This window comes from Salmo trutta, chromosome 21, assembly GCF_901001165.1.
Source record: "Salmo trutta chromosome 21, fSalTru1.1, whole genome shotgun sequence".
Classification (NCBI taxonomy): domain Eukaryota; kingdom Metazoa; phylum Chordata; class Actinopteri; order Salmoniformes; family Salmonidae; genus Salmo; species Salmo trutta.
Window position 1 is genome coordinate 40,243,733 of NC_042977.1, and position 19,607 is coordinate 40,263,339.

General features: G+C 42.6%; 1 protein-coding gene across 1 annotated transcript; it reads right to left on the reverse strand.

Moving 5' to 3' along the window:
* Positions 1-783: 783 nt before the first annotated feature.
* LOC115156462 (extensin-like) lies at positions 784-14,776 on the reverse strand. The gene is made up of 3 exons (XM_029703884.1): positions 14,613-14,776; positions 14,439-14,515; positions 784-1,880 (listed from the first exon to the last, which is right to left on the reverse strand). Exons 1-3 carry the CDS (start codon positions 14,774-14,776, stop codon positions 784-786), a joined length of 1,338 nt encoding a protein of 445 aa, XP_029559744.1.
* Positions 14,777-19,607: the final 4,831 nt, after the last annotated feature.

The window sequence follows — 19,607 nt, forward strand, 5'->3', positions numbered from 1 at the left end:
ACACAGTGTACAAAACATGTCCATAACATAGACTGACCAGGTGAATCCAGGTGAAAGCTATGATCCCTTGATGTCACCTGTTAAATCCACTTCAATCAGTGTAGACAAAGGGGAGGAGACAGGTTAAAGAAGGATTTTTTGAAGCCTTGAGACAATTGAGACATGGATTGTGTATGTGTGCCATTCAGAGGGTGAATGGACAAGACAAAAGATTTAAGTGCCTTTAAACAGGGTATGGTTATAGGTGCCAGGTGCACCGGTTTGTGTCAAGAACTGCAACGCTGTTGGGTTTTTCACACTCAACAGTTTCCTGTGTGTATCAAGAACGGTCCACCACCCAAAAAGACATCCTGCCAACTTGACACAACTGTGGGAAGCATTGGAGTTAACATGGGTCAGAATCCCTGTGGAACACTTTCAACACCTTGTATAGTCCGTGCCTTGGACAAATTGAGGCTGTTCTGAGGGCAGAAGGGGGTGCAACATAATATTGGTGAGGTGAACGTAATATTTTGTACACTCGGTGTGCAATGAATACAGTGAGTGACAATACACAGCTGTTTTTTCACTAACCTACTAACCTGTAGAAAATTAGTTGAACTAACTGACATGTGGGTTAACCTAACAGCCAATAGAATGTTTCTCAGTGTTCAGTCAGTCAGTGTAACACGTCCACAGTACTAAAACAGGCCACTGGTATATATTTTAATAGTGTCCAGTTATTCTATCTTTAGCCTGGCTACAGGCTTGACTGGCTGGCTGCCTGCCTGGGGTTCTGCCTTGTCAGCAGTAGGGAGGACAGCTGGGGGGGGTTGTATATTGAGCTAAGTGGAGTGATATAGGGTTGGGGTGACGTGGTGCTGGTGACGTGGTGCTGGGAGGGGGGGTGACGTGGTGCTGGGAGGGGGGGGGGGGTGACGTGGTGCTGGGAGGGGGGGTGATGTGGTGCTGGGTGGGGGGGGTGACGTGGTGCTGGTAGGGGGGGTGACGTGGTGCTGGGAGGGGGGGGGGGGTGACGTGGTGCTGGGAGGGGGGGGTGATGTGGTGCTGGGTGGGGGGGGTGACGTGGTGCTGGTAGGGGGGGTGACGTGGTGCTGGTAGGGGGGGTGACGTGGTGCTGGGAGGGGGGGGTGACGTGGTGCTGGGAGGGGGGGGTGACGTGGTGCTGGGAGGGGGGGGTGACGTGGTGCTGGGAGGGGGGGTGACGTGGTGCTGGGAGGGGGGGTGACGTGGTGCTGGGAGGGGGGGGTGACGTGGTGCTGGGAGGGGGGGGTGACGTGGTGCTGGGAGGGGGGGTGACGTGGTGCTGGGTGGGGGGGTGTAGGTGTTGGGTATGACGTGGTGCTGGGTGGGGGGGTGTAGGGGTTGGGTATGACGTAGAGGATGGGGGGGTGTAGGGGTTGGGTATGACGTAGAGTTGGGGGGGTGTAGGGGTTGGGTATAACGTAGAGGCGGGGGGGTGTAGGGGTTGGGTATGACGTAGAGGCGGGGGGGTGTAGGGGTTGGGTATGACGTAGAGGCGGGGGGGTGTAGGGGTTGGGTATAACGTAGAGGCGGGGGGGTGTAGGGGTTGGGTATGACGTAGAGGCGGGGGGGTGTAGGGGTTGGGTATGACGTAGAGGCGGGGGGGTGTAGGGGTTGGGTATAACGTAGAGGCGGGGGGGTGTAGGGGTTGGGTATAACGTAGAGGCGGGGGGGTGTAGGGGTTGGGTATGACGTAGAGGTGGAGGGGTGTAGGGGTTGGGTATGACGTAGAGGTGGGGGGGTGTAGGGGTTGGGTATGACGTAGAGGTGGGGGGTGTAGGGGTTGGGTATGACGTAGAGTTGGGGGGGTGTAGGGGTTGGGTATAACGTAGAGGCGGGGGGGTGTAGGGGTGGGACTTGATAAAGAAGGATTAAGTTTGGTCGGAGTGTCTGGCATCATAAGTTTGCTCCTCTGAGTTGCCCCAGCACTCCCTGATTCTGCTTCTATAAGACCACTATGCATACTGGCTATCAATTCTGTTCAGAAATCGGATTTTTTTTAAATATGATTTATCCAGATTGACATCTGCATCTTATTAGTCATTGCAGCACTATTATTAAAAGAAACACACCTCATAACGTTCAGGTGATATCGTTCGGTGCACGTTTTGATAAAGCACAAGCCTTCCTAGTAGTCCACTCAGACAGCTGTCTGAGTGAAAGCCAGCTGTACAGTGCCCCTCCAGTATCTGGATTGGGGAGTGCTATTCCACAGCTACCACATAAGAGGAAACCCCTCCAATAAAATGAGACAGACTTCCCTCCTCTACTCTGTACAGTTTTTCTGGGTGTGGTGTTCTGTGGTGCTGGCACTCTCTTAGTCTCTTCACAACACAGTTGGTTGCACTAGTGTCCTGTATACCTTTTACAGCTACTGTCTGCCTGCTCCCGGTTCAAGTTGGCCCTTAGGCACAGATCCAGGATCAGCTTAACTTCTCAAATCCTAACCATCATTTTGAGCTGGAGCTAATGTAAATCTGACCCTAGATCTGTGTGCATGGACAACTTCATCGTTCTACCTTTCAGCCTACCCAGGCCGACTTTGAGGTTTTGTTGTGTGTGCTGTGCTCTATTATAGTAAGTGCGCTTGGTTGCAAAATGTGATATGTGACTAAGTCCCAGCTCTTGTTACTGATTATTTGAAGTGCCTAAGAGAGGAGTAGTAACTGTTTTACAATGACTGATATACTGCGTCGCTTCCTTTTTCTCGTCAGGCCTCTGTGTTTTTCATATATCAGATGTTTCTAATAAAATAGAGGAGGAAAATTGATGAGTAGCTTTGGAGTTCAGGGGTCAAACTTCTAAGTATGAATGTAGAGCTTCTGGCCCTGCTCCAATACGAAGGAGGTATTCATCCAGGATCATTCTCTCGCTTGTACCAATACTTCTCAACGATGAGGGTCACAATTGAGTACCTAACACAATTACAAATGATCTCTCGAACTCTCTCCCTTGCTACTTGTGGATTCCCCATTGGGGGGAGTCCTAAAAAGTACACTAATGTGTCCTATTAGCACCTTCAAAACAGTTGCATTGACGAAATGATCAGTGAACCAGAAACCCTTTGCCCAAGCGCCATCGGTTTGGATTGTTTTCTGAGTCAAGATTTATAAAATGAATGCACAAGTTGTTTTTGAGATTGAGTTTGATGTGGCCTACAGCAAGACTGAATAATCAAACAGATTCTCAATTCAAGTGAGAACTCGATTCTGAAAGATGTGTGTGCTTTTTATGAATCAGGAGGGATTTATATGTACCTAATGCAGATGCAAAAATATTTTTAGCCCATCTCTTGCTGAGAGGATACTTACAGACCTGCAAACAGTATTCATGCATGTGACTGTTTTTTTAATGCATTGATGAACATAAGACTATTTTGTAAATTGTAATGATTTGTGCCAACAGAATGTATATGAAACTAATGCATATGATCTGTGTTCAGTCTTTAGTGATGGTGTTCGTATGAAGAACATGAAATTATCTTAAATAAACCTGGATGTTGACATTCCCTACTACTACTACTACTACTACTACTACTGATGTTTTGTATAACTACTAAAGTACAAAAATATACATTTTATTTATCTTTAAAAGGTTCTGATGCAAGACTTACAGTGGTGTACAAATATTTTGTAAATGTTTCAAGTAGGATGAAAGCATGACATGAACTTGAGTGGCCACTAGAGGGTGCTACATGCCTACTGAACTGGCACATCCCTCTCAGGTTCATCGTACCCAGAGCAACCCAAGATCAAAATGGAACCTTCTGTGAAACGCCAGTAGATGGCAGTGCAACACTATTATAGGGTTTGTGTCTGTGCTTTGTTGGTCCTGCCTTGAACTTGACCTTGACAGAGATGGGGCAAAGCACAGCAGCTAACTTACTACCACTAATTACAGCTGGGTCCACTCCTTAGTCTCAAGTAGCCTCTTGTCATACCCTGTTGTAGTTCGGTGGAAACCCACACAGTACAGGAGCTATTAGCGTTAAAATCCTTGCTCAAGGGCACATCGACAGATTTTGTATTTATTTATTTTTCACCTAGTCAGTTCAGGCATTAGATCCTGCAATCTTTCGGTTACTGGCCTAATTCTCTTAAGCGCTAGGCACCACACACTTTTCACTTCCTCTTTCATACCTTGTATCATTCTAACACGTACAGTGCATTCGGAAAGTGTTCAGACCCCTTGATTTTTTCCCCACATTTTATGTTACAGCCTTATTCTAAAATGGATTAAATAAGAACACAAGAACATCTACACACAATACCCCATAATGACAAAGCAAATGCAAGTTTTTTGAAATTTTTGCAAATGTTGTAAAAATAAATACAGATGCTTCATTTACATAAGTATTGAGACATTTTGCAATGAGACTTGAGATTAAGCTCAGCTGCATCCTATTTCCATTGATCAACCTTGAGATGGTTCTACAACTTGATTGGAGTCCACCTGTGGTAAATTCAATTGATTGGACATGATTTGGAAAGGCACACACCTGTATATATATACGATCCCACAGTTGACAGTGCATGTCTGAGCAAAAACCAAGCCATGAGGTCAACGGAATTGTCTGTAGATCTCAGAGACAGGATTGTGTCGAGACTCAGATATGGGGAAGGAACATTTCTGGAACATTGAAGGTCCCCAAGATCACAGTGGCCTCCGTTATTCTTAAATGGAAGATGTTTGGAACCACCAAGACTTCCTAGAGCTGGCCACCAGGCCAAACTGAGCAATCAGGGGAGAAGGGCCTTGGTCAGGGAGGTGACCAAGAACCTGATGGCCACTCTGACAGAGCTCCAGAGTTCCTCTGCGGCGATGGGAGAACCTTCCAGAAGGACAACCATCTCTGTAGCACTCCACCAATCAGGTCAGACGGAAGCAACTCTCAGACCATGAGAAACAAGATTCACTGGTCTGATGAAACCAAGATTGAACTCTTTGGACTGAATGTTAAGCGTCACATCAATCAATCAATCAATCAATCATTTGTATTTATAAAGCCCTTTTTATATCAGCCAATGTCACAAAGTGCTATACAGAAACCCAGCCTAAAACCCCAAACAGCAAGCAATGCAGACGTAGAAGCACGGTGGAGGGAACCTGGCACCATCCCTACGGTGAAGCTTGGTGGTGACATCCTCGTTCTGTGGGGATGTTTTTCAGAGGCATGGACTGGGAGACTAGTCAGGCTTGAAGGAAAGATGAACGGAGCAAAGTACAGAGAGATTATTGATGTAAACTTGCTCCAGAGTGCTCAGGACCTAAGACTGGGGGCGAAGGTTCACCTTCCAACAGGACAACAACCCTAAGCACACAGCCAAGACATTGCAGGAGTGGCTTCAGGACAAGTCTCTGAATGTCCTTGAGTGGCCCAGCCAGAGCCCGAACTTGAACCCGATCGTCCCTTGACCCCTCCTCCACCCCTACAGCACCGGTTAGATGTCAATGTCATCACTTAGCTTAACTTTGCTTTCAGGGGCAGCTTATTTTTAGCTTTGGAATCCTATGCATTCTATTTGAAATTCTGCAGATTTTCGTAGGAATTCTGTGAGCACGGATTCCATGCGGGTCTTGTCATCACTCAGCAAAACACCTGTCACTCAGTCAGTCTAGATATTATGAACTTGTTCTGAAAGAGTGGCAATAAAAGCCACTCTTTCACGCCTGTGATTGGCTGCTGCGGTGCAGGTCCTAATCCAGGCACTTGTGATCTCCCGTCTGAACTACAGCAACTCGCTGTTGGCTGGGCTTCCCTCTACGGCTTCCCTCTACGGCTTCCCGCTTGTGCCATCAAACCCTTTCAACTTATCCAGAAAGCTGAAGCCCGCCTGGTGTTCAACTATCCCAAGTTCCCCCCATGTCACCCTGCTCCTCCTCACACTCCACTGGCTTCCAGTCAAAGCTCGTATCCACTACAAGACCATGGTGCTTGCCTACGGAGCAGCAAAAGGAACTACCCCTCCCTTCCGGCTCTGCTCAAACCCTACACCCCTACCAGAGCACTCTGTTCTGCCACTCCTGGTCTCTTGGCCCTCCCACCCCTACGGGAGGGCAGCTCCTGCTCTGCTCAGCCCAGTCCAAGCTCTTCTCTGTCCTGGCACCCCAATGGTGGACCTAGCTTCCCCCTGAAGTTAGGACAGCAGAGTCCCTGCCCATCTTCTGAAAACATCTGAAAGCATACCTCTTCAAAGAGTATCTTAAATAATCCCCTAGCACTCCCCTTGCACCATTTTCATGATCTAACACTCAAACTTCCCCCCCTTTACTAGCTTTGACCTTTTTGATAGTTACTTTGTGGAAAAATTGACTTACTGTGATGTGGTTCTCCCACCTAGCTGTTTTAAGATGAATGTACAAATTGTAAGTCGCTCTGTATAAGAGTGTCTGCTAAATGTCAAAATTGTAAAAATGTTGAGCAAATGAAGGCAGCAGGTGGAGAGGGCTGAACACAGAAAGTCGGTGCAGTAACAGTAGCAGAGTTAGTCACAGGTTTGTGCAGAGTTGGGTGGTAGCTAACTAGCTAGTCTATCAGCACAAGAGTTTTCTAATGCTAATAAGCGCTCAGCATTCTTAAGCTATTGGGTGTCAGTCACAGTTAGTACCAGTATATTTAATGAATGGGCAAGCTCAGGATGTTGATAATCAAAGGGCCACCCAGACCCCTCTTACGCTGCTGCTACTCTGTTTATTATCTATGCATGGTCACTAACTCTACCTACATGTACATTTGACCTCAATTACCTGGACTAACCGGTGCCCCCGCACGTTGACTCTGTACTGGTACCCCCTGTAGATAGCCTCCACGTTGACTCTGTACCGGTACCCCCTGTATATAGCCTCCACGTTGACTCTGTACCGGTACCCCCTGTATACAGCCTCCACGTTGACTCGGTACTGGTACCCCCTGTATATAGCCTCCACGTTGACTCTGTACTGGTACCCCCTGTAGATAGCCTCCACGTTGACTCTGTACCGGTACCCTCTGTATATAGCCTCCACGTTGACTCTGTACTGGTACCCCCTGTATATAGCCTCCACGTTGACTCTGTACTGGTACCCCCTGTAGATAGCCTTGCTATTGTTATTTTACTGCTGCTGTTTAATTATTTACTTTATTTATTATTTCAATGTTTCACATATCTATTTTTTACTAACATGTTTTTCTTAACTTCTTAAAGTATTGTTGGTTAAGGACTTGTAAGGAAGCATTTCACTGTAATGTCTACCTGTTGTATTTGGCACATGTGACAAATACATATGTATTTTATTTGATATAAGTCATGATATTAGGAAAAGTGCTTATTTCCAGCAAGTGTATTTGGTTGGTTTCATTTCTGTATCTAGCTTGGCTGGCTAGCCACTTCGGTAGCTACTGGCTGGCTAGCTAGCTGAAACCGAAGAGATGAGAGAACCTTTTTTTGACTGAAGCACATATCTTGTGACACTGAAGCTTTACTACAACATTATATTTAACCCTGTTTTAAAATGAGCAATGTAGAGGTGGTAGAACTGACCAAATGAAATGAATCATAGAGGTGTTATAACCTAACCCATGCTACAGGTAAATATGCTTGGCTCATGTCTGTTATTTCCATATAGGTTATATAACTATATTTTAAAAAGCCCATTATTAAGTTGATTAAATTATTTAATTGAGCTTTAATTTTGGACTCTTTTTATTCACATAGCTACTTACTTTTTATATTGTGGTTACATTGTTGAGAGGTTAATCTGCAAGTAAGCAATTCATTTCACTGTGTACTCTGTGTATGTAATGAATAAACAAATGTGAACTCTTAAGGGGTAGGGCAGCCAGAAAGACAGGGGGAAAGATGGCCACCTTTGTGGTTATATTGTAGGTGAACAAAACATTGAAAAGATATAGGCCCTTTAAGTTATGTGTTCTCAAATGTTATGTCATCTAAAGATCTCACATTAACGAAATGAAGTTAATCAGGGGTCTTAAAACGTATTCCATTCTACAGGTCAATGTTTTGGGGTTCATGTCTCTTTATATTCATATAGCCTAGGGGCTATGTAGGTTCTTATCTGTCATGTCTGGAGTTGTGTTGCTCTTATGCCCATGTGGCAACATTATGAGTCAAAAATGTATTATACTGAGAAAATTGACAACAGTCGTTCAAAACTGGGTTTTGTGAGACTTGTGGTCATGACTGCATCACAACGTAAATGAACGTTGGGTGTGTTTCAAACCTGCCCACGCCCACAGCTGACAGCACACAAGTAATCATCAATTCAGAGTGCAGCTGCACACGACCCAGTTGTAATCCCTGTGGTAAATTTGGCTTGACTTTGGATATCCCTGTGGGGCTAGTTAGGGACCACCGTTAAAATTCCAATAGCTTAAAATGTCAATGACTTAAAAACCTCAAACAAAATATAAATTGTAGAAATTCAAATATAGATATTGTAAGCATTTAATGAGAACTAAAATATGTACAACATGAAAATATTGTTTCATTTACATTGTGTAATTTATTGACGGTCGCTAACTAGCCCCAGAGATAGGCTATTCAAAGTCAGGTCGCAAAGCAGCCAGCTGAAGCTAATTGGCTAAACAATTTGGCTAACTCTTCCAACCTGCGAACACACACACACACACTAACACCCACATCAAATCACAACAGTCTGTTTGAAGTTGAGTGGCTTTTTGACAGTACACTGTAGATGTATTTGTTCCAGAGTAGAGAGACCCACATTAGCAACTGTAATTGAGTACAGGCAGTGTCTGCTGTGGCAGGTGGTAAAGTGCAAGTTACCTAAAAAAAATATCTAATCTCTCAATGTTCTAATCTCTTAATATTCAAAGTGCATCAAAATCATGAATTTATCCGTTGAAATTTGTAACTTGTTTTGCCGGGGGAGAATGCCCCCGGAACCCCCTACTGGCTTTGGGCTAAGCCCCATAATGTCTTAAAATCATAGAAACGTCCCTGATACCTACATCCATACACTGAAGTAAGTGGTGAGAAATACATGTATTTGCCCTAGCTCTCATTAATGGATGCTTTTCAGTGGGCCGGAATAAGCTGCAACAAGCATGATAGATGATGATAAACTTGTATCCGAATCTGTCAGGTGAGTCAAGTTGGACATTACTGCTTTTATTATCTTGCATCACTACAATACAACAGCACTTTATTTATCCCTTGATGTGCAATAATCAGGCCAATAACATGTAACATTACATACTGTATAGAACAACATTCCTACAGAACCATCACCGTGCACAGAATACTGTATTGGATGCGAGATGTTTTATACATAATTACTCCACCTTAAAAGTCCCATTACTGTCGTTATGGTAACTATGTTAATTAGACACACCAAAGTAAAGAGACACACAGAGCTCCTCATTGGTTTCTTGATGTATCGGAGCTCATACATAACGGAACTGATGACGCGGGGCTGGATGGAAGAGTCCACCTGCAGATTCCCCCAGTGGGAGAGACCAAGTCTAATGGGATTAAAACATGGAAATAAATAAGTATTTTCTATATATCAAGGTAAAGTAAATGTTTAATTATTCAATTAAAACGAAGAGGATTTTCATCTTTCATTTTTATATCATAAGACATCCAAGCAAAATGTGAAAATGTTCCTATGCGCAGTACGTTTTTTAAATATTTTTATTTGATATACTTCCGTTTCTGAGAGCAACATTTGTAGCCAATTCAATGATTTTAATTTACAAACAATTTCAACATGCCTCCTTAGCAGCCAGATATAATTGGCCGCACTAGTTTGTATTGAGGTGGGAAAGCTCTGTATTTGGTGTTGACCTTATAATGAGGCAAATGTATTAGATGGATGTTTGCGTTGGACAAACAGTAGAGAGGAGGATATATGCATGTACAGTAGGAGTATGTGTATGGTCAACACTATTATCAGTGGCTAGAGAACTACATAAGAGTTTGGAATATGAATTATGTGCTTTCAGTAAACGTCAAGATAACAAAAAATCCCTTAAATTTGGCTTTTTGTTTCTTGCTCCCATAGACATTTATGTAGTTATTTAGACAATAACCATATACTCTCAGATATTTATCCTTAGCATTTAAAGTCATTTATCGTTTTTAATAAACGTATTCGATTAACAAAAACGTGTTTTTTTATATGCTACAATTGTATTGATTATTTAGATATATGTTGCATAGGAAATTTTGCTGTTGAAAAATTATGACAATGTTAAATTGCATGTGATCCTTTATGGGAGCATAATATAACCAGCCTATAAAAAAATGAATTATTCAGCGCTGCTTAAAATAAAACTTTACTAAATATTTTCAAGAGCTTAAAAAACATTTAAACTGCAACCTGTATTCCTTTTTCGTATAGTTTTTTGTTTAGATATCAATCGAAATATTTAGGGTGAAAAAATATTTAGGGTGAACAAAAAAATGAATGTTACATTAGCCTAAACTTTATTATTAGCCTACACAATTATTAACGCCAGTTTTAGGATGATTGGCGTTGTTAACATCAAGAGGTTATAACAACTTACTAGAATTGTTAGAATATTGTACGAATATTTTCTTAGCATATTATTTAGATGGCATAATAATCAACAACAAAAAATCTCCATTTACACCTTATTATACCTCAGTAATTTACACCAATGTCTACATGGCTTTTGTATGCCTTGTCTATGCGTACAATGTTGGCATATAACCTGTAACGTACAGCCTAGGTCTACACTTCTTTTAAACCAAAAATTAAATAGGACTTTAGATATAATTTATTGTACATGACCCCCCCCCCCCCCCAGTGTCGTTGGTAAATTAATGTGTAGCCTAAAATTGACAACTACACTTTCCAAAACGAATAGGCCTGTACACCAATCGCAAATTGAAATCCTTTAATTGCCATTGATTTTTAACTCGTTATCTCCATATAGTAGCCTACATACAGTATGAAAAATCAGGCAGGCTTTACAGTAATACAATCTTTATAGCTTTAAATTAACTAGTTCTTGATTCCAATAAAAACGTTCAGACCGTTTTCAGTCACAGTAGAATATATTCATCAACCATGCTTTGTTCATAATAAACAGCTTTAAACTCACTGGAAATTGTGAAAATGTATGTGTAAACATAGCACAAAAAGATTGCTAATGCTCGAGTTGAATTTAAAAAACATCTTTAAAAATAAGATACATTTGAATGTTTTTATGGGCTTGTGCTCTGTAGGTACCATGATAGTGTGCACTCTCATATTAACCTATAAAAATAGCCCAATATTAGCACTGGCAAGTATCAAAATGGGCACGGGTCTGGGCTCAGAGACAGCATGTTCATCTCTGGTCTGTGAAGGGACACTCCTCAGCTCACTGAGGGGGCAGTCACTCAGCTCACTGAGGAGTCAGTCACTCAGCTCACTGAGGAGTCAGTCACTCAGCTCACTGAGGAGTCAGTCACCCAGCTCACTGAGGAGTCAGTCACCCAGCTCACTGAGGAGTCAGTCACCCAGCTCACTGAGGAGTCAGTCACTCAGCTCACTGAAGGGGTAGTAACCCACCTCACTGAGGCTCCCCTGGGGAGGTACTGGGCAGTGGTGGAAAAAGTACCCAATTGTCATACTTGAGTAAAAGTAAAGATACCTTAATAGAAAATGACTCAAGTTAGAGTGAAAGTCACCCAGTAAAAGTCTAAGAAGTCTAAGAAGTATTTGGTTTTAAATATACTCAAGTATCAAAAGTAAATGTAATCACTAAAATATACTTAAGTATCGAAAGTAAAAGTATAAATCATTTAAATTCCGTATATTATGCAACCCAGACGGCACGATTTTCTTATTTTTAAAATTGACGGATAGCCAGGGGCACACTTCAGACATAATTTGAAAAAACGAAGCATTTGTGTTTAGTGTGTCTGCCAGATCAGAGGCAGTAGGGATGACCAGGGATGTTCTCTTGATAAGTGAATTAGACAATTTTCCTGTCCTGCTAAGCATTAAACATGTAAGGAGTACTTTTGTGTGTCAGGGAAAATGCCAGGAGTAAAAAGTACATTATTTTCTTTAGGAATGTAGTGAAGTAAAAGTCAAAGTTGTCAAAAATGTAAAGTAATGTACAGATACCCCAAAAAACGACTTAAGTAGTGCTTTAAAGTATTTTTTACTAAAGTACTTTACACCACTGGTATTGGGTAATGCCAGCAATGCTTGCTGGGCTGGCGGAGTCAGCTCCATAGAGATTTTACTATTCCTTTCATCCATTGAGATTCTGTATTCATTTATGAAGCTGGGTTCTACTGGGTGTTAAAGTCTCTGATTACTATATTTATTCTATTGCATGTGATATGTGAAGTGGAATTTGAATTCAAAACAGACGTGGTTTTCTTTGCGTTACAATATTTGTAAATTACAAAGATACCTCTTAGGAGGTGATAATTAAATAAAGCCACGAGTCAAAACATTATTTGACATATATAAAAAAAAGATTCAAAATGCTTTCAGAAAACAAAGCAGTTTTATTGATACATTTCTCTGTTCTATTATTACCGTACTCAGCATCAACTAGATATTATACATACACACGGATTTTTTTCAGAAAGAAATCTGTTCAAAAGACTAAACTAATTATATGTGATCATTGAACAAAAAAATAGAATGGTTTCAGAGAACAGAAAGCAACAGTCAGCTATGATAAACGGGGGTGAGTGTACATCATTATTAAATAGCAATATTGAAGAGGCAATTTGTGTATTGGGATTTTGTCCAGTTTTAGACGTCCATGTTACTCAACATCCCATGAATCTTCATAGAAAGCTTGAAGTCAAAGGAGTGTTTTTTTCCCGATCTTTTCTTAGGTGAACCAATGGGAGAGCTCCACAAGGTCTTGTGATCCGGTTGGTCCAATCCAGCGCCTTCCTTCTTTCACGCGCACAAGTTCGTCTGTAAGGACACAGAAAGACAATGCGTTAGATCATATGTGGGTCTTTCAATTGTTCAATGCTGTTAAAATACTACTGAAACCACTCTGTGGACAATAAAAAAAAATATATATATATTTTACCTTAGTTTATATAGTAAATATTTTCTAAACTCAATTTTCTTAAAACTGCATTGTTGGTTAAGGGCTTGTAAGTAAGTATTTCACGGCAAGGACATCCAAAATGACCTGTTGTATTCGGTGCATGTGTCAAATAAAATTAGATTTGATTAGATTTATTTGAACACAGAAATGCAGTAAGATACTATTGCTGTCAGTCCAGAATGCTAGTGGAGTGTAGCGGTGCTGATACAGGCTACCGCAATGGCAGGGTGATGATGCTGTATGTGTGTGTATGTGCTGTGGGTAATGAAAGTGGTGATGCGCATAAGAAAGACACTGTGCATGTGTTTCTCTCCCATCTCCTACCGTCAGTCCTGCGGTTATCGTGTGTCTGTCCCCTCAGTCTGCACATAGACACAGGTCAGCACACACAGCCTGTGTGTGTGTGTGTGTGTGTGTGTGTGTGTGTGTGTGTGTGTGTGTGTGTGTGTGTCTGGGCTCCCCCTACCCCTGACCTCTATGTCTGGGATGGGGGTGTTTAGAGGAAGAGCAGTCAGCTAGGACCCCCAAAATGACACCTCTGGGAAAACACAGACACAATCACAGACACACTCAGAAACACACGTCTCCTGTCTGGCTTTTGCAATGTCATGGCCCTATGACTTGTCTGCACTGCACAATGTCCATTAGGCTAACATCACTTCCTGGTGTGTTTATGTTCATTTCGAATAAGGAATAGTAACAGTCATAACGATCGATCATAAAAGACAGCCACGCCCAGTTTAAAACAAGATCTCAATTCAGATCTACACATTTTGACCAGAATCCAATATCCAAAATGCAATAAACTAGATTCCATAAGGACATGAAAGCACAATATCAATTAAAAAAATATGTCTGGTTGGAGTCACATTTCATGCAGTGCAACAAAGAGAGAAATCTAAGTCAGATCCTAAATTCCTCTCTAAGTGGGAAAAATATGAGCTTGCAGTATAGGGATAGAGATGTGTTTTGTGCATAGGCACCAAACAACCAAACACAACTCTTCTGCACGGCAGAATGTCAACATGTGTACTTTACAACATAACATTATTGGGGACCGATATGACATACTGATGACTGAGTACCAGTAGCAGCATGAAGCCAGAGGGGTTGGACTTAATAGTGAGGCTCAGCCATAGACCACAATACATGGCTAGAAACAGTTTCAGACATTGACAATCCATGTAGACTGGGGCAGACACTGTTTCAGACACAAGGCTTAATTATGGCACCCCCCTGTCTCCCTGTCCCCCAACCCCTCAGGATAATTCTAGTCCATCCACACCAGACTGGGGTAGTTGGGGTTGGGGGGACTGGGGAGAGGGGTGGTTATGGGGTAGTCCACCCACACCAGACTGGGGTTGAGAGGACTGGGATAGAGGGGTGGTTATGGGGTAGTCCACCCACACCAGACTGGGGTTGAGAGGACTGGGGGAGAGGGGTGGTTATGGGGTAGTCCACCCACACCAGACTGGGGTTGAGAGGACTGGGGGAGAGGGGTGGTTATGGGGTAGTCCACCCACACCAGACTGGAGTTGAGAGGACTGGGGGAGAGGGGTGGTTATGGGGTAGTCCACCCACACCAGACTGGGGTTGAGAGGACTGGGGGAGAGGGGTGGTTATGGGGTAGTCCACCCACACCAGACTGGGGTTTAGAGGACTGGGGGAGAGGGGTGTGTAGGGGATCATCCTGGTCGTGTCTGGGTTCAGTTCAGACGGTCTGATTCCTATCCATGTCAGGAGTGTTGGATGCTGTTCTATCAGTACTTCCAGATAGACTACAGTCTAATTATGAAGTCCAATTAGAAGTTACTCTGCACTCTGCTCTCTGGTGGTCATTTAATCTGAGGAAATTATGAAATAATAAGTGTTTTGGTAGATATGGGGATAGTGTCCATCTGTGTGCATTGAAGAAATAGAGAGAGGGGGAACCAGGAGCTGAATATGTCCATCAGGGGGGCTTGCCCTTCTCTCTCTCTCTTTATCTTTCTTTCTTTCTCTCTCTCTCTTTATCTCTCTCTCTTTCTCTCCCCACCCTCTCTCTCTCCCTCTCTCTTGCTCTCCCCACCATTTCTCTCTCCCATTTTTCATCTCTCCCTCTTTCTGTCTCCTCCCGCCCTCTCTCTGTCCCTCTCTTTTTGTCCCTGCTCCTGATATTGTGTCCGTCCAACAAAGACGTCCCCGCGGCCCGCTCATTATAAAAATACATGTCATTGGATCACACCTCGTCTCAGTCTGCTGTGCTTTAAGTGGCCATGACTGAGTCCTGAATGGGTGGCCGGGGGACAGATAGGCCAATGGAGCTGCTGTGTGTGCGCATGCTCGTGTGTGGCTACGGCCCCATGACTATGGGAACTACAGCCTCACAGCAGGCTAGGGTCAAGGGTCAGGGACTGTCTGTTAGACACACACACACATATGCCTGCACGCTTGTCTAGCACACACACACACACACCTCCTGGAACGTCCTTTATGTAAACTACACAAAGCGAACTTGGACTGGAAGATGAGAATGGAAGGAAAGCGATGTGAACCAATATGCTACATCAGTTTAAAAACATCAGCAGAGTTGTGTTCCTTCCTTATGTTTATGAAGCCATTAAACAGCTACACCTGTTTCCAAGGTAATTTAACACATTTCTCAACCACCTTTCCTAACTGTGTTTACTCTTTACTATTGTCTACATGTCATCACTACACTGTATATCATGCATGCAAATCCTACAGGTTTGAAATCAAACCTTTACTCTTCAGGAGCACCATGAATAGTAGGCTAGACCAACAGAACTATTTCTAATGCTTATTCCGTTGCTAAGAGAGTGCCCAGCACTTCTGTCATTTGAATCCTGAATGCATGGATAATTAAGAAGCGGAACCATTAATGGTTAGTCCTGCTGCATGATGCAGGCCTAGGTCAAATAGAGAGAGAGGCAGGTTTACTTTCAATGTGAGGCGCTGAGTTTTCTGCTGCCGGAACAGAGACCCATGCAGCCAGCCCAGTCCTGACTCACTTAGCAGGGAACTATGTGTTTCTCTCCCTGAGGATCCCATAACCAAGCCACAGCATTGTTCACGCTCTCACTTCACCCCCCTCTTTCTACGCTCTCTCTTTCTGCGTGCTCTCTCTCTCTCTCTCTCTCTCTCTCTCTCTCTCTCTCTCTCTCTCTCCCTCACAACTGCAGATAGCAAAGCCGCTATTTCTGAGTCATTCCTCTCCTCCCTCTTTCCCTCCATGGTTTTAATAGTTTTTTATAACCTGTGAGCAAGGTGTGACCTAGACCAAAAGACATGCAAAAATCTGAACAGTAACATATAAACAACAACTATCTATGATTTACATACTGTACTAGAATCTATTCTGTGAACTGTGCTATGCTATCAGTCCTCTGAATGTCAACAGGGGTTACACTGGGAGTCCATCAGATAGATTTAAACTGGGGGCTCCAACTCAACTCACACCAGACCACATTTCTATAAATCAGTGCAGAGGACTGTTCTTTAACTTTCGAGTGATCCAGAGTGTAGACAATAGTAATATTATAAATTGGGGGATGAACTCGTCCAAATATTTACAGTTGAAGTCGGAAGTTTACATACACTTAGGTTGGAGTCATTAAAACTTGTTTTTCAACCACTCCACAAATTTCTTGTTAACAAACTATAGTTTTAGCAAGTCGGTTAGGACATCTACTTTGTGCATGACACAAGTAATTTTTCCAACAATTGTTTACAGACAGATTATTTCACTTATAATTCACTGTATCACAATTCCAGTGGGTTAGACGTTTACATACACTAAGTTGACTGTGCCTTTAAACAGCTTGGAAAATTCCAGAAAATGATGTCATGGCTTTAGAAGCTTCTGATAGGCTAATCGACATAATTTGAGTCAATTGGAGGTGTACCTGTGGATGTATTTCAAGGCCTACCTTCAAACTCAGTGCCTCTTTGCTTGACATCATGGGAAAATCAAAAGAAATCAGCCAAGACTTCAGAAAAAAATTGTAGACCTTCACAAGTCTGGTACATCCTTGGGAGAAATTTACAAACGCCTGAAGGTACCACGTTCATCTGTACAAACAATAGTACGCAAGTATAAACACCATGGGACCACGCAGCCGTCATACCACTCAGGAAGGAGACGCGTTCTGTCTCCTAGAGATGAACGTACTTTAGTGCGAAAAGTGCAAATCAATCCCAGAACAACAGCAAAGGACCTTCTGAAGATGCTGGAGGAAACGGGTACAAAAATATCTATATCCACAGTAAAACGAGTCCTATATCAACATAACCTGAAAGGCCGCTCAGCAAGGAAGAAGCCACTACTCTAAAACCGCTATAAAAAAAGCCAGACTACGGTTTGCAACTGCTCATGGGGACAAAGATCATACTTTTTGGAGAAGTGTCCTCTGGTCTGATGAAACAAAAACTGTTTGGCCATAATGACCATCATTATGTTTGTAAGAAAAAGGGGGAGGCTTGCAAGCCGAAAAACACCATCCCAACCATGAAGCACAGGGGTAGCAGCATCATGTTGTGGGGGTGCTTTGCTGCAGGAGGGACTGGTGTACTTCACAAAATAGATGGCATCATGAGGAGGAAAATTATGTGGATATATTGAAGTAACATCTCAAGACATCAGTCAGGAAGTTAAAGCTTGGTCGCAAATGGGTCTTCCAAATGGACAATGACCCCAAGCATACTTCCAAAGTTGTGGCAAAATGGCTTAAGGACAACAAAGTCAAGGTATTGGAGTGGCCATCACAAAGCCCTGACCTCAATCCTATAGAAAATGTGTGGGCAGAACTGAAAAAGTGTGTGCGAGCAAGGAAGCCTACAAACCTGACTTAGTTACACCAGCTCTGTCAGGAGGAATGGGCCAAAATTCACCCAACTTATTGTGGGAAGCTTGTGGAAGGCTACCCGAAATGTTTGACCCAAGTCAAACAATTTAAAGGCAATGCTACCAAATACTAATTGAGTGTATGGAAACTTCTGACCCACTGGGAATGTGATGAAAGAAATAAAAGCTGAAATAAATCATTCTCTCTACTATTATTCTGACATTTCACATTCTTAAAATAAAGTGGTGATCCTAACTGACCTAAGACAGGGAATTTTTACTAGGATTACATTTCAGGAATTGTGAAAAACTGAGTTTAAATGTATTTGGCTAAGGTGTATGTAAACTTCCAACTTCAACTGTATGTGTACATATTCTCATTCACCCCTTTAGAGTTGTGTGTAGTAGGTAGTTGTGGAATTGTTAGATTACTTGTTAGATATTACTACACTGTCAGAACTAGAAGCACAAGCATTTCGCTACACTCGCATTAACATCTGCTAAACATGTGTAGGTGACAAATAAAATAAAATTTGATTTGAACTTGACTGACAGACAGAGGAAGATGAGGGAGAGAACGACTTGAGTCTCAGGCAAGAGAGGAATGGCTTAGCGAAGCTAGCTGAAAAACTAATTTCATCATCCTACGTCTGTATGTGGTGTGCATGGATGTGCATGTTCACGTGTGTGTGGTGTGGGTATTAGCAGAGATAGTTGTGGCGGCATCAGAATAGCTCTCAATGTGTTTCTAGACTCATTAATGCTGTTTGGTAACAATGAACAAAACCAAGGATGAATGGCAGCTGGCCATGCTAATCATCCCACTGTTGATCACCTCCCAGGACCCACCGTTACACACGTCTCCTCCCACTCGCCAGACTAGGCCCCCACATAGCCGTCCACAGACAGCGTACGATGGGGATGAATCCACTCTTCTTTATCAGGGTTTATTCTGCCCAGCTGACTCTGTGTGTGTGTGTGTGTGTGTGTGTGTGTGTGTGTGTGTGTGTGTGTGTGTGTGTGTGTGTGTGTGTGTGTGTGTGTGTGTGCAAATAAGACAATAGAGGATGAGATGACCAAATAAGACAATAGAGGATGAGATGACCAAATAAGACAATAGAGGATGAGATGAGCAAATAAGACAATAGAGGATGAGATGACCAAATAAGACAATAGAGGATGAGATGAGCAAATAAGACAATAGAGGATGAGATGAGCAAATAAGACAATAGAGAATGAGATGACCAAATAAGACAATAGAGCATGAGATGACCAAATAAGACAATAGAGGATGAGATGAGCAAATAAGACAATAGAGGATGAGATGACCAAATAAGACAATAGAGGATGAGATGAGCAAATAAGACAATAGAGGATGAGATGACCAAATAAAACAATAGAGGATGAGATGAGCAAATAAGACAATAGAGGATGAGATGAGCAAATAAGACAATAGAGAATGAGATGAGCAAATAAGACAATAGAGGATGAGATGAGCAAATAAGACAATAGAGGATGAGATGACCAAATAAGACAATAGAGGATGAGATGAGCAAATAAGACAATAGAGGATGAGATGAGCAAATAAGACAATAGAGGATGAGATGAGCAAATAAGACAATAGAGGATGAGATGAGCAAATAAGACAATAGAGGATGAGATGAGCAAATAAGACAA

Coding starts and splice junctions, on each gene's coding strand:
- LOC115156462 (XM_029703884.1), bottom strand. CDS start 14,776: ATGATCCCCTACACACCCCTCTCCCCCAGTCCTCTAAACCCCAGTCTG. Junction 14,516..14,612: donor GTCCTCTCAACTCCAGTCTG/GTGTGGGTGGAC, acceptor CCTCTCCCCCAG/TCCTCTCAACCCCAGTCTGG. Junction 1,881..14,438: donor GTCCTCTCAACCCCAGTCTG/GTGTGGGTGGAC, acceptor TTCTTTATCAAG/TCCCACCCCTACACCCCCCC.